Source organism: Drosophila mauritiana, chromosome 3L (genome assembly GCF_004382145.1).
Source record: "Drosophila mauritiana strain mau12 chromosome 3L, ASM438214v1, whole genome shotgun sequence".
NCBI classification, from domain to species: Eukaryota; Metazoa; Arthropoda; class Insecta; order Diptera; family Drosophilidae; genus Drosophila; species Drosophila mauritiana.
Genome location: NC_046669.1, coordinates 3,836,172 through 3,852,575, shown reverse-complemented (window position 1 = coordinate 3,852,575; position 16,404 = coordinate 3,836,172). Strand labels below are relative to the sequence as shown.

Below are 16,404 nucleotides of genomic sequence, written 5' to 3'. Positions count from 1 at the left end.
GTGGAGCGCCACAGGCCACTAAATGCTGGGTTAGAACCCATGCCCTTGCTGTTCCTCCGAAGAACAAGCCCCCCCTCCCCTCAACATCCACGGAACTTCGGCAATTGCCGCGGAGCCCCAAGCTTTTTATGCCCCACCACAGCTCGAAAAGTTCGCCGACAGCTTCATTACCAGCCATCATCGGAGCCATCATCATTCCGCGTGCACTGCGAGAAAAGGGGAGCATTTTGGGGCTTGAGGTATGGTATGAAAGGTGGAAGGGTAGAATGAGCAGATACACTGCAACATATTTTCAAGATATTTTAAAATGGTTTAAGAAACTTCTTAAGCTAAACTAAGCAGCTTGCTTTAAAAATATTTAATTAATAGTAAGTAAAGTGTAAATTTGTGCAAATCGATGGCATAATTTCTCTCTCTGTTCGGATGCTGCTACCCATGAGTAATTGGCCCGGCAAAAGTTCGCTGGAGTCGAGTCGGATTTAAGCTTGGCCGTTGGCCGATCTAGCCTGAGTCTCGAGTCTGGAGTCGCGTCGATCGCAGTCCGCCATCAAATCGCGTGAGGTTCGCAATAGAATATAGCCATGGTCAAGACATCCGCCAGCCTGGGAAAGAGCATCTTGCTGGGAGCTCTGGTGTTCCTCGCAGTACTCGCACTTCTCACCGAGGGTAAGTGGCATGCCAGAAATATGATGTACTTTTGCGGGCACTAAATACTTAATATTAATGGCACATCTGCTTGAAATATTATTCGCGGCTATTGTTTTGGGATGAGAGACGAAAACAGGTTTTTCGAGCGCCAGAACCGCCGGCCAGTGGCGTAGTTACTGGGGATCTGGGGGCACAGAGCTCTCTGTTTCTCCGCTCGTTAGTCATAATTACGCTTTGTCGTGATTCAAGGCTTCCGGGTGTATGTCATAGCCAAGGCGGCGCAGATTAACCAGCTGATAAGCCGAACAGCAACACAAATGGAAAAATGAAGCGAAACATAATTTAATGGCGTGTAATTAAACTCAAACCCCATCTCCTCCCTCCGCCCAACAGCGGCCCCCTTCCAGGAGCTGGAGCCCCGCAAAGGTCATGTGCCCGTCTACATTCGACATGGCGATGAGCCGCTCAGCGAAATCCATCCAGGACTGGCCGAGGCCTTCAAGGAGGACGAATCGCAGGTGAGTCCAAAGGACCTTTACTGCTGGTTCAGGATTATTATAAGTCCTTTTGCCTTATGTACAACTGATGTATATGAACTTGTAGAAGTTAGTTTTAACTGCACAAATAGATACATTCTAATGTTCTCTTTAATTTCAAATTTATAAATATTTCTATGCTGTTTCTAGTCATATATAACTATATTTTATTCAGTTTGATTAGTTTATATAAAAACCCCTTGGATTTACCTCCTTTTTTTTGCTTTTCCGCAGAGTCTCGTCACCGAATCTCCCCAGGCGGAAACTACAAACCCACCAACCACATCCGATGCTCCCGCTCCCGCTCCGTCCAGCTCCACGGTATCGGATATAGCCAGCTTTGAGGCCATCAAAGGAAAGGCGGATTAAGGAATTGAATAAATTCAAAAACTGCTGCTTAAACTTATTTAGTCTACGAGTTAAGTCCATCAAACGAAAGCCCCCAAGGTCTGGTGACAAATCAGCAGGCGAAATGCTGTATATTTACACATTTAAATAATGCCAGTTCTAACTGAATATACTAAATTGGTTACTTTTCTTAGGCATAGTCCGGAAAGAGTTATAATCAAATAGTATCCAACTATTTCGCCATTAAATATGGGTTTGAAATTCTATATTTTACAAAACGAAAGCCCACTTAGCTCTTGCTTTAAATCAATGTTATGAGTTGGCAAGTTCAAAAAGGTCCTGACCCTGTTTAAAATAAACTTGAAAGTGTTCTCCAACTTAATTATTCGTACAATTTGCAAAATTACCGGGCACGTTAAGTCGCTTTAAACGATCCCATTCCCATTCGACGCAGCACCATCGTCACCATCATCGCCATAACCAACCAGCCCAGGAATTGTGTGTCCTGTCTGGCGCGCTTAAATGAATTTCTGAAATTCTGTGGACCCGAGCTCGTTAAGAGCTGTGCAAGTTTCACACATTCAATGGAAATTATTCGGTCCTTTTGGGTTTCAGTTTCAGTTTCGGGTTCTGTTTCTGTTTCGGCTTCGAAGTCCTCGAAGCTCGTCGCTGGAATCGCCTTGGAGCTTTGAGTGTGATTTACTTGTTGTGCCCATTAGGGAGTGGCGGCCACCCCTCGAATGGGAGGAAGGACACCCAGACACCCAGATACCCGGACACCCCCAAGACCAGGACCAGGACCCAGTCCTGGCCAGGAAGCTGTGTGGCGCAAACGTTCGTAATTAATATAATGGCAACGGCTGGCCGAGTGAAACTCCAAAATGGCCTACACACGTTGCGGTTCGGCTTTGTTTGGGGCATGGGGAGAATGGGTCTTGAAGGATTTTTTGGCCCGTCCTGGCTCTGGCTGATTGGGGGCGATCACAAATTGTTGTTTCATTGTCTCACAGCCCGGCTGTCTAACGAGCAATAAAACTAAATACATACACATAAAGTTAATTATAAAAGGGCAAAGGAAATTGGAAGGTCCCAGACTATTGAGCTGTACGATGCAAGTGATGGATTAACCAAGATGGAGTGTCCTTCGCGGCGCTTTGCGGGATGGGGGAGCTTTATCTGCAGACGAAATCGGGCTGCAATCAAGAGGGCATTAAAAGGAAGGCAAAAATACTTTGCGTAGAAGGAGGGCTAGCAAAAAAAGTGGCTGTATAAAGGAAAAGCCAAGGGGAAAACCACCAGAAGAAATGCCACAAAAAAGCGACGAAAACTATGCGTAGTAAAAGCGAATTTTATGGAGCATCCTCGTTTAAGAAACAGCTCCTGAATTTAAATTTCTCTGCGTACAATCACATATAAGCGAGTATTTGCACACGCACACAGATACACCAACGCACACACACCAGCACACACACACTGGCTGCCAGGACCGTGTTCTTGTATCATTGTGTGCGTTCGAGCGCATTCAACCTCAAAATGAATAATTGCATATGCTTCAATGATTTGCGACTTTATTCGAGAGCGCAAGCTTCTCGCAAGCTGCTCCTCGGCTCCTCGGCACCTCCGTTCGCCAACTGCCAATACTTTAAAGTTAAAGGCCAGGAGTTCAATTGCAGGACCTAAGGACATGGCAGATGAGAATGAGCCACCAGTGCCCGAGCCATCCGGGCTAATTTGAGAATTGCCCGGCTTAATTGCGTGGCACTTAAACAATAATCAAGTTAACGGTTATGCCGGCGATTATCGCCATTTTTACACCGATGCCAATACTAAGGATTATTGGCTGCCCATTAACAGGAGCAGCAATTCCAATCCGAGTCCCACTCCAGTCCGGTTCTCAATTCGATTCCGTCCAATCCAATGACACTCGTACACAGCCAGAAAGACTTGGAGATCGGGATATGTTTGACTTTGAATTGTAAACATAACTAATGATTATCGTAGTAAGCATCTATATAACATTATCCAATCTTGTTGCCTTTCCAATTAGAATTCCAGTCTAGATGTCAAAGGTCATTCAGAACAATGTTACATCTACCGAAAATTGTCGACTTGCTGGCTGAGCTGCAAAAGCAGGAGAAGGAAATTCAAGAGATGATTCTCGAGGAGAGCTTCGCCAGTCCAGAACAGCGACTAGTCCAACTGGAATCAGTCACATCACGGATGAATCTATACCATTCAAGGCGCGAGGATATTCTACTGAGTTTGGAGGAGGAGCTAGGCAAATATGAGTACTCCACGCTGGTGGTGAAGCGCGTTGCCCAGATGCACATCCAGTTGAAATCGTCCAACAAGGCACTGGACTTCCTGTACCAAATCAACATCTGCTCCATCTGCGATTTGAAATGTGAATCGCACGGCAGGCATTCCATGGTGTCCCTGCGTTGTGGCCACCTCTTCGGGCGCCACTGCATCAACAATGTCCTGCGGGAGAGCTCCCGGTGCCCCACCTGCTCGCGGGCAGCTCGTCAGCACGAAGTCCGCAGGATCTACGGCTTACACTTTTATCCTATTTAAGCTGCGTTGAATTTTTTAACTCCTGTTGCTATTAATTCAGTTATATTTTTTTCTTATGAAACATGAATCTTACGCATCCTTAGTGACAATAAAATTTGCAGAATGGAAAGTATTTTCAAATTTAAATTAAACTCGATTCTTTTTTTGCCAGTGCTGGGGCAACTTTATTGGGTTTAATGTGAGCACATTTTCGCCAACGAGCGGGGTCCTCTATTTGCCACCCAGGAGTCCACCCAAGATGCCACCGCCGCCGCTGCTGCTGCCGCCTCCGGTGATGCCGGGTATGGAAATGAGATTGCCCAGCAATGGGTTGCCATTTAAAGTGAGCAGGCAGCTGTCAAAGCAATTGCACGAAAAGGAGCAGATATATGAGCGAGAATATCCCGCAGAACTCAACCGGAAGTTGCCACTTACCGCAGATCCAGCCGGATGACGTACTGACAGGCCCATTCCCGCAGGCACTGCAACGCGGAGCAGAGAGATCGGGAGTTCGGTTTAAAGCTGTCCGAGGGATTTATTTAATCCGCACTTACCCGTAAAGCTTCGGGAGAAGGACGCGGGCAAGTGCCGCCGATTGCTCCGCCGCCACCATCCCCACTTCCGCTTCCTCCTCCGCCGCCGCCACCTCCACCACTGCCGCTTCCTCCGCCACCGCCACTGCCACCTCCTCCTCCACCTCCGCCACCTCCTTCTTTGGGATAAACAGGAACAGGAACTGGCACAGGAACTGGCACCGGAACAGGCACTGGCACCTTCTTGATCGGAGTGGGCTGCTGCTCCCAGGGATTCTAAAGGATGCCAATCTAAAGTATCGCCAAAACTAGATCTTCAACGCCCCAGCTTACATTGTGAGCCAAGGCCAGGGATATTAGTCCTAGCACAGCTAGGGATACAACTAATTTCCTCATCTCAGCTCCAGTCACTTGAAAGTCGCGCACTGATAATGACTTACTGCCTCAAATCGCTTTATATATACTTCCAGATCCCACAGGTGTTTCTATATGTGGGTCATGCAACAGTATCAATGGGATAGTCCACTTTCATTTACGATGTGTAATAACAGTTTATTACAACAATAAATCTGTGGTGCACTTCTTAAAAAAGAAACATAAGATTCAGCTACTTGAAATATTTAATGAAGAACTGTAGACTAACCGGAAAAGACATTGCAATCAATATAAAAATTTCCAAAATTACTCATTTTGATTCTTTTAAATAATAATAATAATATAAATACTTATATTAATAAATTGTATCGCACCTGTGTTTAAAATAAAAAATAAAATTATTTAGAGTTTTCAAAAAGTTAAACAGTTGCACTCAAAAGATTGGCAACGCCGAATCGGTTAACAACACCATCGCTTATTCACGATCTGGCAACTCGAATGCCCGTTTCGCTTACCGCCTAATTCAAAATCCAGCATCATAGTGAATTATTGAGAGTGTTAAGCCACATAATTTGCGCTTAGCTACCAACTTATAAAAACATTAATAAAACAACTTCTTCTCCATTGATTTTCTATATATATTTCAATTAATTTGATAATCATAAATATTTTATTTATTCGCCATGCAAACCATGTACAATTACATAAATAGGTAGGTTCATTTCAATTTCAATTTGTGGTTTTTAGTGGTTTCGTGTACTGTCTGTGTTTTTGGTTTGGCAACTAGTCGTATAATATGTAAGTATATATAAGTTACGAGAACTAATTGTACAATAATTCATCTAATAATACCGCTGTGTATAAGAGTAATATGAACGATCGCTTGCTAGTTGATTAGTATACGTAAGACAATATCATTGCCGTTGGCAATACAAATATCAATGGTGTAATTGATCTGCGCGAGAACGGGCGCAGCTTAAAAGAGGAGAAACTCACATCCAAAATCGAGACTCCTGCTCGTAATTCCTAGTTCCATTGTACAGGTAGGTGAGGCTAACCATGCTAATCATGTTCGAAACATTCAACTGACTTAACTTGACTTTTTGAGCAGTGTTCTTGTGGACAGGTGGGTGATTGTTTTGGTGTAGCAAAGCATAGGGGCCAAAAGTAATCTCCTTTTTGTGAATTCAATATGTAATTTAAAAAGTAACAGAAATTGTGTGTATTTGTTAGGAAAGTTGTAGTGATATTTATAGCCCTTTTATGCCATTTACTATTTGTAATGTGTTTACACTTTTCGCTTCGTTTTTGCAAGTTTAACAAATGAATTGAAATAGTTTCTGCATATATTATTAGTATAGCAATATTTGTATAATAATCTTTTTTGAGTACATTGTATTAAATCCTTTGATTCTCGCGGCTCTTAACATTGTAAAGAAAACAAGTGCCATTAACAAAATGTTATATTGGTTAAAATAAAATCGGACTATTAGTTATAAGAAGTCACATGCATATGTACTGCATTTCATTTAGGGGGATATGCAATCAGTTTGTTAGCCAAATGAAATTATATTCTATATGTTCGATAGATTACTTTTCGTCCACATGGCGATCTTGCTGGCCCACCGATTCACCCACCCACCCATCAGTGATTTGTATTACTTTTTGCTCAATTCGCAGTCGTGTGCTAAACGGGGTGGTCGTGTGGAATCCATAAATCAGTGGAGCGCTTAGCGTCCGAATCCAAATCCGAATCCGCAGCTGCACTGCCCCGGCGATTCTCAGGTGCACTGCATCTTCTTGCAGTTGCACAGCCACTTGATGATCCTGGCATTCCGCTCGACAATCGACGGCGGTTCCGAGGGTCTATACGCCTGAGTGGCCTGCGGCTGGGTTTCCGTGCTGTCCGGCAATCGCATCGAGTCCACGGTGCTCACGTCCGAGAAGAAAACAGTGCTGGAATCATCGGAGGCGTCATCCGTCTCCGAGTGGTGCCTCCTCGGTTGGCTGTAGATCTCGTGGAAGGCCTCGTCGTTCAGTCCCAGGCGATCGAAGAACTTCTCCAGCTCCGAAATGCTGGCATTCAGAGCCTCCCTTTCCATGTCCAAGCTATTGTGGTACACCTCCGAGGAGAAACCTTTGGGGAAAAAGACATTCTCGTGGTCCACGCTGCCCCTATGCTGTTTATAGGCGGCCAGGACACCGCTGGCCGTGCCCATTCCTCCTGAACCTGGCGCTACGAGGCCACCTCCTGATCCTGGTGGTCCTCCCATTTCTACAGGAAGATTATAAACAAATGATAATTTACACAAATGAGAATCTCAATTCCTACCTCCTTGAACTGGCAGCCGATTCCTGTTCTTGAAGCGGATGCACCGCTGCCTCTTGAACTGGATGGGCGGTGGACTGATGTCGTCCACGGATGGCGCCGATCCGGGGCTTTGGACCAGCGAGCTCTGCGAGTGATTGATGCTCGTGTAGCCCTGCGAACTGGTGTGCAGCTGCTGGCTGGAGGAGCTCGAGTATCGTGGCGTCTGGGTCTTGAGCCTGGGCGATGGCGGCGTCGGGGTGTAGTCATCCTGGAAGGCTTCTGGAACCTCCGGAGTGGGCGTGAAGTTCAGCAGATAATCCGAGCCCATTGTGGTGTCCTGTTTGCAGCGGCAATCCAAGCACTCCGTATTCCGGCCACCACCCATGCCGGAATAATCCCCGGCGGGCGTCACATAGCCACAGTAGGAGTTGGCACTGTGCTGTGTGGATGAGCCACTGTCCCTGCGAGTGGCGGCCACCAAGGTGCAGCAGTTCTTGATAGTACCGCTCGCCGGAGCCGCACTGCCGGCCACTTCCCGCTGTCGCTCCCGCTTGTAGCAGGGCTCGCTGCGATGGGTGTAGTGACCGGAACTGCCGCCGGAGTCCCGGTTTATCGAGGACTCGCCGGCGGACTTGATCGATCGATTGCCACGGCTGCAGCAGCTCAGGATCTCGCTGTGCGGCGAGTGTCGGCTTATCTGGGTGTGCAGATCCGGCAGCGACTTGTGGCTATTGATGTTGAAGTCGCCGGAGGGATAGGGCGCACTGCGATCCTCGCCCGTGTTGGGAACCTCATGGGAGTGCGAGTACGAACGCTGGTAGTTGTATCTGTAAGATGGTAAAAGAGGTATCAATCAATGCAGTTCAACTACAGATACATTTGTTTAAAATGTGCATTAGTAGTCATAAGTCAATGGAATTTTCAAAGATTTTCAAGTCGTGTACTGGTTTCAACTAAATCATATAACCTTACCTATATCGATCGTTGTGAGCCTGTCCCGACTTTGCAGCATACTCGGCGGGCGGGCTAATGGGTCGATAGTTCTCGGTGAGGACGAGGGGTTCCTCGCCATCCCGCCCGAAGCCGTGGGACGTGGGCATGTAGAGGGGCGGCGGGATCCTCAGGGCGCCCGCCTGACCGCCCATCTCCTCCTCGCCGTAGTCCGTGGGCAGCAGCTCCGCACTGCCGTCGCTCATCTCGTGGCGCCTCAAGGTGCCGCCGTTGCGCTCCTTGCCCGACTCCGAGCCCAGCAGCATGCGCAGCTTGTGCTGCAGGAGGTTGTTGTTCACGGCAGCGCCTCCGTTTCGTCCTTGACCTTGGCCTTGGGCGTGGCGGGAGTGCGGGTGGTGCTGGTGTGGGTGGGGATGGTGGTTGTGCAGGTACTGCTGTTGCTGCTGCTGCTGCTGTTGTTGCTGCTGCTGCACCTGCTGTTGCACCTGCTGCTGCCGACTGAGATTGAGGCTCATGTACCGCCTGTCCTCCAGGTCATAGTGGTGACCATGCGATTCCTCCGGCCGACGACCTCTTTTCCCACTAGCTCCGTTGTTACCGCCTCCATTGCGATAGCTCGCCTGCTGCAGTCGCTCGAAAACCGCCTCGGATTTAATGTAGAACGGCTTGGACTCCGCCAGCAGCTCCACGGCGGACTTCCTCTTGCTGTAATGCCTGCTGCCCGTGTGATAGAAGGCGTTGTGGTGACCCCAATAGTTCCGGCTGGCCGCCGCCGTTTCCGGCAGCGCGGATGCGGATAGTGGTCGCTGGCCGCCGGAGGAGGACATTCCGTACGCGTAGCTCGCATCCGCCATACCGCCTCCACCGCCGAATATCTGCTGACTGGTGGCATACAGTGTCTGACTGGCGGTCCTCGAGTACTTGGGCATGGTCGGGTAGGCGGACGAGGGCGTGGACCCGTGGTGACCACCTGGAGAGCTGCTGCCATTGCAGGATCGCTGTCGCGGACTGCTGCATCCATGTACCACAGCCGCCATTATTGATATGGCCTTAAGGTTCTAGTTTCTTTGGATTCTCCGAGATTTGGTTTGGGTTTTCGTGTAATCCTTGGATTCCCTTGTGCAGGTGTTGCTGCAGGTGTCACCTGCTGTTCCTCCCACTTTTTTCCGCCCCTCAGCTTTTCTGCTGGCCCGATTGCAGGGGATGTGAGCTGGGGTCCGGGTTTTGTGGCATGCGCAGTGGTCGGCGTGCTGCGTATACTGAAATTACAATACAATAATTTTCAGCTAACCAAGGCTCGACGGCAGTCACCTTCTACACCTCCATGGCAATCCGAAAAACTAGACCAGACCAAGGCGAAACCAATGTGCCAGCAACGACACGCACTTGGTCGCAGGAGCAAGTGAAAGTGGTTGCTCTGTCGTGACTTGGTCTAGTCACTACCCAAGGAGTATTTATAGATGGCAGCGCACTTTCACTTCGATCCTTCAGGGGACTGGGAGTTATAACGAACTAGGGGTTTCCAGTGCACTTTAATCTAATTTTTCAGTAATTTAGCACTTTTTAGGAGTCACTCAAAGGAGTGATTTTCTTCTCGGCTCGGAGCACACATCCACAAATTCCTCGGGTGGGAACTCACCAGGCGCTTTGAAAATTCCTTCACTTGTGCGACGGTGGCAAGGTCTGGTACATTGTGCCTCTTTGAATAACAGATGTTGTGCCGCTTCCAAAGTGTTCCGTCCTCCCAGAAAGCTCCAGCTCCACTCATGCGCCCCACTCAGAATACCCCAGGCAAAGCTTTTTCTGGTCTCAAAGGTGTGGTGCTCAGCCGGAATTCCATTTTATCCTGGAGTCATGGAAGTTACTAGAGAAATTCCGGTGCAATATATATAAACCACATAGATATCTTCTGTACTGACAAATTTGAAAAACCGTTTCAAAAGTGATACCATAGTTGGACCTTATCTTCCCGCCAATTTTGGCCAGCTTTTCGAGCTTCTCAGAGCTTTTTTCAGAACTTTGTGAGAGAGCCCCATCGAGATTCGATTCAGTTCGGTCAGTCAGCGAACAACTGTGGAACGGTCAAGATGTCCAGCAAAATTCCCTACGTGAAGCACAACAACGGCACCCAAATCCAGTCCATCGGACTGGGCACCTATACGGTAAGATAACGCCGTGGAGATCACGTCTTCGATGGTTATCAGTTGGGAACAGACCATATCCCATTATAAAACGATCCGCCCTTTCAGTCGCTTGGAGGCGATTGCGAGCGGGCCACGCTGCATGCGATTGATGTGGGCTACCGGCACATAGACACCGCCTACTTCTACGAGAACGAGAATGAGGTGGGTGCAGCTGTCCAGCGGAAGATTGCCGAGGGCGTCATCAAGCGGGAGGACATCCATATCACCACCAAGGTGAGTTCTGTTTAGTCAGTTATGGAATGCCCATCATCCTGAAATGGAATTCTCTACTCCCAGTTATGGTGCCACTTCCATGAGCCGGAGAGGGTGGAGTATGCTTGCCGCAAGACTCTGCAGAACTTTGGACTGCAGTACGTGGATCTCTATTTGATGCACTGGCCCTACTCCTACGTCTACCGCGGCGACAACGAGATGATGCCCACCGATGCCAAGGGAGAGGTGGAACTCAAGTGAGTTTTTAATTTAGTCAATTACTTTTCTAATGAGGGTGCGTTTCGTTTGTATTTGCTTGACCCTAAATGACCAAATTACAGCGATATCGATTACCTGGACACCTGGCGTGCCATGGAGAAGCTCGTGGAACTGGGCCTGACCAAGAGCATCGGTGTATCCAATTTCAACTCGGAACAGTTGACTCGCTTGCTGGCCAACTGCAAGATTAAGCCAATCCACAATCAGGTGCGTCAATTGTGGTTTTGCCTTGGGTTTCATATTCCTAATAGACCATTTTCCAGATCGAGTGTCATCCTGCGCTCAACCAGAAGAAATTGATTGCTCTGTGCAAGAAGAATGACATTGTGGTGACCGCCTACTGTCCCCTGGGAAGACCCAATCCAGCAGAGAAGACGCCCAACTACATCTATGATGCCAAGGTGCAGGCCATTGGAGACAAGTACAAGAAGTCCACCGCCCAAGTGGTGCTCCGATATCTGGTAGGGATTACGATATATGTTTTTTAAGCAAGAAAATCCTTTATTAAGAGTATGTTTATCAAAATAGATTGAGATTGGAACCATTCCACTGCCAAAGTCCTCCAATCCCAAGCGCATCGAGGAGAACTTCAAGATATTCGACTTCCAACTGGATGCTGAGGATCATGCCGTTCTGGATTCCTACAACACCGGAGAACGTCTGATTCCGATGACCCACGCCATCAAGAGCAAGAACTATCCATTTAACATCGAGTTTTGAGCTGGAAAGCAGGAGCAATGTTTGATATTAAAGTGGTTGTTAAATCTGATATTTTGTGTAGATATATATTTTTTAAAAATATACACCAATAATAATTATTTTTGAGATCTTATTTAATGGTAAATTATTTATATTTATATTACATAATATCGCCTCATTTTTACTTTTAAGTAGTGCTTATATGTACCTAATTCTTCTATATTAGTCTTATCATCTGAATTGTTTCTTATTCGCAGTCAAGGGTGTCGCAAATATTTTTAAAGGGGTATAAAATACAATAAGCATTTCAAGTCACATATGAAAAGAATCAAACGAACTCATTTTGTGATTATACTTATTATTAAAACAATACCCTTTTTTGGACACCCCTGCTGAACATTTAATGATTTGAGAGAGAGCTTTCGCTCGATCATCTAGTTTTTAAAAGAGGCTTGGCATGGAAAATTCCACTTAATCAAGATCATTTGGTCTAATACAATTTCGTCAACACTTGTCTGAATTCAATTATTCACAACTGCAAGGCAGATTGCAAAAATGAAAAGCTATAAAAGGGAAAAGAATATAAACAAGCCCACATGTAATAAGTAAATAAACAAAACTAGCGATAAAGTTAACCGAATGAGCTTTGCGCGCCACTCAACTATCAAACTATCGATAAGTGTTTTTCAAAAGTGTTCCCACATATTTCTAAATGGGATTTTACAGAAGTTTTGGTTTGGATCATTTATAAAAATTATGTGTTAGATTTATCCTTATTAAAACATTAAATATTACATTTAATATATTAGTTAGAATCTACTCTCCTTGCTTCGCTATAAACTATTTCCAAGTTTCTCTGCCAGCTTGGCTGTGTTTTTTATCTGCAAATGCAAAAGGTCTTTTGAAGGTTCTATGGGCCCATTCGAAAACCTTATAACAGAGGTGCAACGAGCTACCCAGGCATTCAGTGTTCAACTTTGTAACCGCGAAGATGACCGGGAAAGTGGAGTACTACTTCAAGCACAACGACGGAACCCATATCCAGGGAATCGGACTGGGCACCTTCGCGGTATGACATTGAGTGGTTGATCATAGCAGATCCGATACAGATCAGGAATGTCGCTTATCAGTCGCCGGGTTAACGTCACTTGAAGAACCGCTAACGTTATTGATGACTTGTGATTTCAGTCGACGGAAGGCGATTGCGAACGGGCTGTTCTCAACGCGATTGATGTGGGCTACCGGCACATAGACACCGCCTACTTCTACGGAAATGAGGCCGAAGTGGGTGCGGCAGTTCGGAAGAAGATTGACGAAGGCGTCATCAAGCGGGAGGACATTTTCATCACCACCAAGGTCAGTTGGCACGGGGCTATGGTATCCACATCATAAACTAATTCCTGAGTGGCCACATACATATTTCCGCAGCTCTGGTGCAACTTCCATGAACCGGAAAGGGTGGAGTACGCCTGCCGAAAGACCTTGAAGAACATTGGCCTGGATTATGTTGACCTCTATCTGATTCACTGGCCTTTCTCCTACAAATATCGCGGTGATAACGAACTGATTCCCAAAGATGCCAATGGAGAGGTGGAACTTGTGTGAGTGAAATGAATAGTATATGAAATATTTCGAATCGATTGGCACTTACAAGTGATTGTGAAATGCGCCTTCCGTTATCTGTAATCTTACTATGCCGTGTACTTACTCTAAACCACAGAGACATTGATTACCTGGACACTTGGGGCGCCATGGAGAAGTTGGTTGACCTGGGCCTGACCAAGAGCATCGGAGTGTCCAATTTCAACGAGGAGCAGCTGACGCGCCTGTTGGCCAACTGCAAAATCAAGCCAATCCACAATCAGGTAACCCAGTCACACGAAATTTCCGCCAGTTTCTCAATTCATATTGTTCTTGCTGCAGATTGAGGTCCACCCGGCGTTGGATCAAAAGAAACTGATTGCCCTGTGCAAGAAGAATGGAATCCTGGTGACCGCCTTCAGTCCCCTGGGCAGGCATAATGCCGAGTTGAGGACGCCCACCTTCATGTACGATGGCAAGGTTCAGGCCATCGCAGACAAGTACAATAAGTCCATTGCCCAAGTGCTGATTCGATATGTGGTAAGGATTTTGGATTTAGGCCTTATGATCAACCGGATCTCTCATGATGATTTCTAATTTCAGATTGAGCTGGGAACCATCCCGCTGCCCAAGTCCTCCAATCCCAAGCGCATCGAGGAGAACTTCAATGTCTTCGATTTTAAGCTGGATGCTGAGGATCATGCCATTCTGGACTCGTATCACAATGGAGAGCGTGTTGCTCATGCTCGACAAGCCATCAAGAGCAAATACTATCCCTTTAACGTGTATAGTGCTTGTTTTTAATACAACAAATATATTTTAGTTATTATGATTAATAAATAAATAATAACCCTTGTACGGGAATACCCAAAAGCAAAAAGAAAATTTCTAACGTCATTTACAATCGGTTAGTATTATTCGTAAGTGTTTTGTATTTGTCTTTTTTAGTCTTATCATCACAAGTACTTCCCATTGTTATTCATATGGATTGGTTCATAAATCTTACAGCGCGGAATATTTTTGTTCCAGTTATTCATTTATTTTTTAGAAAAGGTATATATTTCTTAATGAGAAAATTGAAAATTTGATCTACTTTTTTAACAAAAGTGAAAACTTTTAATTTTGATTGTTTTTAAAACGAAGTTGTACCCTTATCTTAAGGCAGAATAGAACAGATAATAGAAAATAGGGTAGCGGATCACATTATGAAAGTCAAGTTGCGCCTAGTTTGTCAAGTTCTCGATAAGAAAATATAAGAAATAGATTGTTGTACCGGCTAACTGTGAAAATAAGAAATTATATTATATTTTTTAAATAAAATCCACCAATGTAAGTATCATTACAACCCGTTTTTATTCTGCAGTTCAAATAATATTGAAATGATAAATAGCATGAATTGAAATAAGTTACAGCGAATATTTTGAATTTCAATCGCGCGGTATTTTGTAACTGCTTACAGTATATTTGCTTGCTGTAAGAAATATCGATAGAGCGGTCGCCGAAAGATATCGATAAGTATTTATTTACTCTTCCAAATATTCTTTGATATTTTTACGTGCGCACATCCATAACAAAAATCCTTGCAAATCGCCGGGAACGCGACGAATTGCAGGTAAACAAGATGCCAGCAGTACGTGGCCATTACCGCAGCGAAGATTACGTGGAGCAGCAGCAGCAGAAGGAGTAAGTGCACCCAGCGGAAGCAAGTAAATCCGTCCAATTGCCGGAAAACAGAGCGTAGCCAGCCGGAAAAGTAGAGCAGACTCTCCCAGAAATCGATGCCCCACTGCCACACAATGGTCTATATGCGAATTGTGCTGACAACCTTGGTGACCATTACGTGTCTTCTGGGGGACAACTTCGTGGAGCTGACCCAGCATCCATTGCTGAAGGCCCTGGCCGACAATGCCACCCATGCGGCCATTGGAGCACTCACGGGAATCACGTTCGCCACACAATTCTACGAGCGCACCTCGCAGTTGTTCGGCTGGATATTGATTTTCACCTGCTTCGTTGTGTCATCGTTCATTGACTTGGACCACTTTGTGGAGGCGCGTTCCCTGTATTTGGAGGTGAGTTGCAGTAACCAGGCGAAACACGTACTAACCAAGATTCCACAACTCGCATGCAGGATGCCACCAATCTGTCGAAGAGGCCCTTCCTCCACTGCTCCAGCATTATAGTGGTTATGCTGCTGTTCTACATGTGCACCGCCTGTTTGAACTACTTCCGGACCAGCCTAATGCTGGGATCCCTACTCTGTGCCTTCATCACACACCACACCAGGGACGCCGTGCGGCGGGGCTACTGGCTGTGCCCGCTGGGCCACACGGACAGGATGCCCCAGTTGGCCTACATATTGACCACCATCCTGGCGCCCCATCTGCTGGGCTGCCTGCACAACGTGTGCCGTAGCGCCACCGTGCTCAACTTCCTGGGGCAGTACGTCAAGCTAAGCGAGGGCCAATACCGCAGCGGCTCCACTGCCAACTATCGCTACATGCAGGTCTAGGCTATGTGTAGGAACACTTTGTGATAATATTGCAAAACATCATCAAATGGTAAATGCAAATTGCTTTTCAAGCTTCAAGCGCTTTAAGATTAGAGATTTAGAGATCGCCTAGAAACCCAGATACTTCCTCGCAACAGGACACAATTTTACACGGATCTTCTACTAGAAGTACCTTTTTGAGGGAACTATGCTTCCCGTCCAATTGATTTTTCTTTGTTAAGTAGCGTGTAGGTTTTTACTAGCATCTAACTAGAATACAGATAATATCCGGATATGTGATATGTAGTCCTTAGACAAACTAGAGTAACGAGCATAGCGCACAACGATATCTAATCGATTTTCAACTTCAACTCTGACTCTTGTACTTGTAGGCCATACGAATTTTAAGCTAATCGACTAATAAAATCAATCTAATTGCCTTACAACATCAGCCTTGCAATCACAATTAATCCCATTGGCTTACTTGGCCCACCTAAATTTTATTCGCTGTTTATTTGTGGGCCAAATTAGTTGCCGTTTACAAATTGGCCCTAATGGCTGGCATGGCTGCGAAGGAATCCCGTCATAAATCGACTTTTCTGCTTATTTTACCGATTCGTTCGGGCTATTTTTAAACGAATTTAATTTTAAATGTTCGCCATTATAAATAAATCACAATTTCGATCGAAAAAGTTCGCAAGGA

At 46.0% G+C, this 16,404-nt stretch overlaps 7 protein-coding genes across 8 annotated transcripts; 5 read left to right on the top strand and 2 right to left on the bottom strand.

The window, feature by feature from the left end:
- Window positions 1-503: 503 nt before the first annotated feature.
- Window positions 504-1,909, top strand: LOC117141549. Its single transcript, XM_033305054.1, has 3 exons — window positions 504-666; window positions 1,042-1,166; window positions 1,419-1,909. Exons 1-3 carry the CDS (start codon window positions 582-584, stop codon window positions 1,551-1,553), a joined length of 345 nt encoding a protein of 114 aa, XP_033160945.1. The 5' UTR covers window positions 504-581; the 3' UTR covers window positions 1,554-1,909.
- Window positions 1,910-3,556: 1,647 nt separating this feature from the next.
- LOC117140744 lies at window positions 3,557-4,206 on the top strand. The gene has a single exon (XM_033303826.1). It carries the CDS (start codon window positions 3,615-3,617, stop codon window positions 4,104-4,106), a length of 492 nt encoding a protein of 163 aa, XP_033159717.1. The 5' UTR covers window positions 3,557-3,614; the 3' UTR covers window positions 4,107-4,206.
- Window positions 4,207-4,316: 110 nt separating this feature from the next.
- LOC117141889 (cold shock protein 2) lies at window positions 4,317-5,014 on the bottom strand. Its single transcript, XM_033305585.1, has 4 exons — window positions 4,952-5,014; window positions 4,640-4,894; window positions 4,521-4,567; window positions 4,317-4,440 (listed from the first exon to the last, which is right to left on the bottom strand). The coding sequence occupies exons 1-4, from the start codon at window positions 5,012-5,014 to the stop codon at window positions 4,317-4,319; spliced, it is 489 nt and encodes a 162-aa protein (XP_033161476.1).
- Window positions 5,015-5,667: 653 nt separating this feature from the next.
- On the bottom strand, window positions 5,668-9,922 carry LOC117141388. Of its 2 annotated transcripts, none has more exons than XM_033304802.1 (4): window positions 9,567-9,922; window positions 8,277-9,514; window positions 7,326-8,131; window positions 5,668-7,268 (listed from the first exon to the last, which is right to left on the bottom strand). In XM_033304802.1, exons 2-4 carry the CDS (start codon window positions 9,290-9,292, stop codon window positions 6,775-6,777), a joined length of 2,316 nt encoding a protein of 771 aa, XP_033160693.1. In that variant the 5' UTR covers window positions 9,293-9,514; window positions 9,567-9,922; the 3' UTR covers window positions 5,668-6,774. The 2 variants fall into 2 exon arrangements, with proteins under 2 accessions (XP_033160693.1, XP_033160694.1); XM_033304803.1 differs by having other exon boundaries at window positions 8,277-9,505.
- Window positions 9,923-10,306: 384 nt separating this feature from the next.
- LOC117141358 (aldo-keto reductase family 1 member B1) lies at window positions 10,307-11,755 on the top strand. The gene is made up of 6 exons (XM_033304765.1): window positions 10,307-10,417; window positions 10,505-10,672; window positions 10,736-10,908; window positions 10,993-11,137; window positions 11,194-11,391; window positions 11,459-11,755. The coding sequence occupies exons 1-6, from the start codon at window positions 10,343-10,345 to the stop codon at window positions 11,648-11,650; spliced, it is 951 nt and encodes a 316-aa protein (XP_033160656.1). The 5' UTR covers window positions 10,307-10,342; the 3' UTR covers window positions 11,651-11,755.
- Window positions 11,756-12,586: 831 nt separating this feature from the next.
- LOC117139988 (aldo-keto reductase family 1 member B1) lies at window positions 12,587-14,078 on the top strand. The gene is made up of 6 exons (XM_033302693.1): window positions 12,587-12,698; window positions 12,818-12,985; window positions 13,058-13,230; window positions 13,350-13,494; window positions 13,553-13,750; window positions 13,814-14,078. Exons 1-6 carry the CDS (start codon window positions 12,621-12,623, stop codon window positions 14,012-14,014), a joined length of 963 nt encoding a protein of 320 aa, XP_033158584.1. The 5' UTR covers window positions 12,587-12,620; the 3' UTR covers window positions 14,015-14,078.
- Window positions 14,079-14,742: 664 nt separating this feature from the next.
- On the top strand, window positions 14,743-16,149 carry LOC117139405 (transmembrane protein 267). Its single transcript, XM_033301673.1, has 2 exons — window positions 14,743-15,282; window positions 15,342-16,149. Exons 1-2 carry the CDS (start codon window positions 14,989-14,991, stop codon window positions 15,720-15,722), a joined length of 675 nt encoding a protein of 224 aa, XP_033157564.1. The 5' UTR covers window positions 14,743-14,988; the 3' UTR covers window positions 15,723-16,149.
- The last annotated feature ends 255 nt before the right edge of the window (window positions 16,150-16,404 follow it).

Coding starts and splice junctions, on each gene's coding strand:
- LOC117140744 (XM_033303826.1), top strand. CDS start 3,615: ATGTTACATCTACCGAAAATTGTCGACTTGCTGGCTGAGCTGCAAAAG.
- LOC117141358 (XM_033304765.1), top strand. CDS start 10,343: ATGTCCAGCAAAATTCCCTACGTGAAGCACAACAACGGCACCCAAATC. Junction 10,418..10,504: donor TCGGACTGGGCACCTATACG/GTAAGATAACGC, acceptor CCGCCCTTTCAG/TCGCTTGGAGGCGATTGCGA. Junction 10,909..10,992: donor AAGGGAGAGGTGGAACTCAA/GTGAGTTTTTAA, acceptor ACCAAATTACAG/CGATATCGATTACCTGGACA.
- LOC117141549 (XM_033305054.1), top strand. CDS start 582: ATGGTCAAGACATCCGCCAGCCTGGGAAAGAGCATCTTGCTGGGAGCT. Junction 667..1,041: donor ACTCGCACTTCTCACCGAGG/GTAAGTGGCATG, acceptor TCCGCCCAACAG/CGGCCCCCTTCCAGGAGCTG. Junction 1,167..1,418: donor TCAAGGAGGACGAATCGCAG/GTGAGTCCAAAG, acceptor GCTTTTCCGCAG/AGTCTCGTCACCGAATCTCC.
- LOC117141388 (XM_033304802.1), bottom strand. CDS start 9,292: ATGGCGGCTGTGGTACATGGATGCAGCAGTCCGCGACAGCGATCCTGC. Junction 8,132..8,276: donor GCTCACAACGATCGATATAG/GTAAGGTTATAT, acceptor ACCATCTTACAG/ATACAACTACCAGCGTTCGT. Junction 7,269..7,325: donor TCGGCTGCCAGTTCAAGGAG/GTAGGAATTGAG, acceptor ATCTTCCTGTAG/AAATGGGAGGACCACCAGGA.
- LOC117139988 (XM_033302693.1), top strand. CDS start 12,621: ATGACCGGGAAAGTGGAGTACTACTTCAAGCACAACGACGGAACCCAT. Junction 13,495..13,552: donor TCAAGCCAATCCACAATCAG/GTAACCCAGTCA, acceptor TTCTTGCTGCAG/ATTGAGGTCCACCCGGCGTT. Junction 13,751..13,813: donor AAGTGCTGATTCGATATGTG/GTAAGGATTTTG, acceptor TTCTAATTTCAG/ATTGAGCTGGGAACCATCCC.
- LOC117139405 (XM_033301673.1), top strand. CDS start 14,989: ATGCCCCACTGCCACACAATGGTCTATATGCGAATTGTGCTGACAACC. Junction 15,283..15,341: donor CGCGTTCCCTGTATTTGGAG/GTGAGTTGCAGT, acceptor ACTCGCATGCAG/GATGCCACCAATCTGTCGAA.
- LOC117141889 (XM_033305585.1), bottom strand. CDS start 5,014: ATGAGGAAATTAGTTGTATCCCTAGCTGTGCTAGGACTAATATCCCTG. Junction 4,895..4,951: donor CCCTGGCCTTGGCTCACAAT/GTAAGCTGGGGC, acceptor GGCATCCTTTAG/AATCCCTGGGAGCAGCAGCC. Junction 4,441..4,520: donor GTCATCCGGCTGGATCTGCG/GTAAGTGGCAAC, acceptor TTGCTTTGACAG/CTGCCTGCTCACTTTAAATG.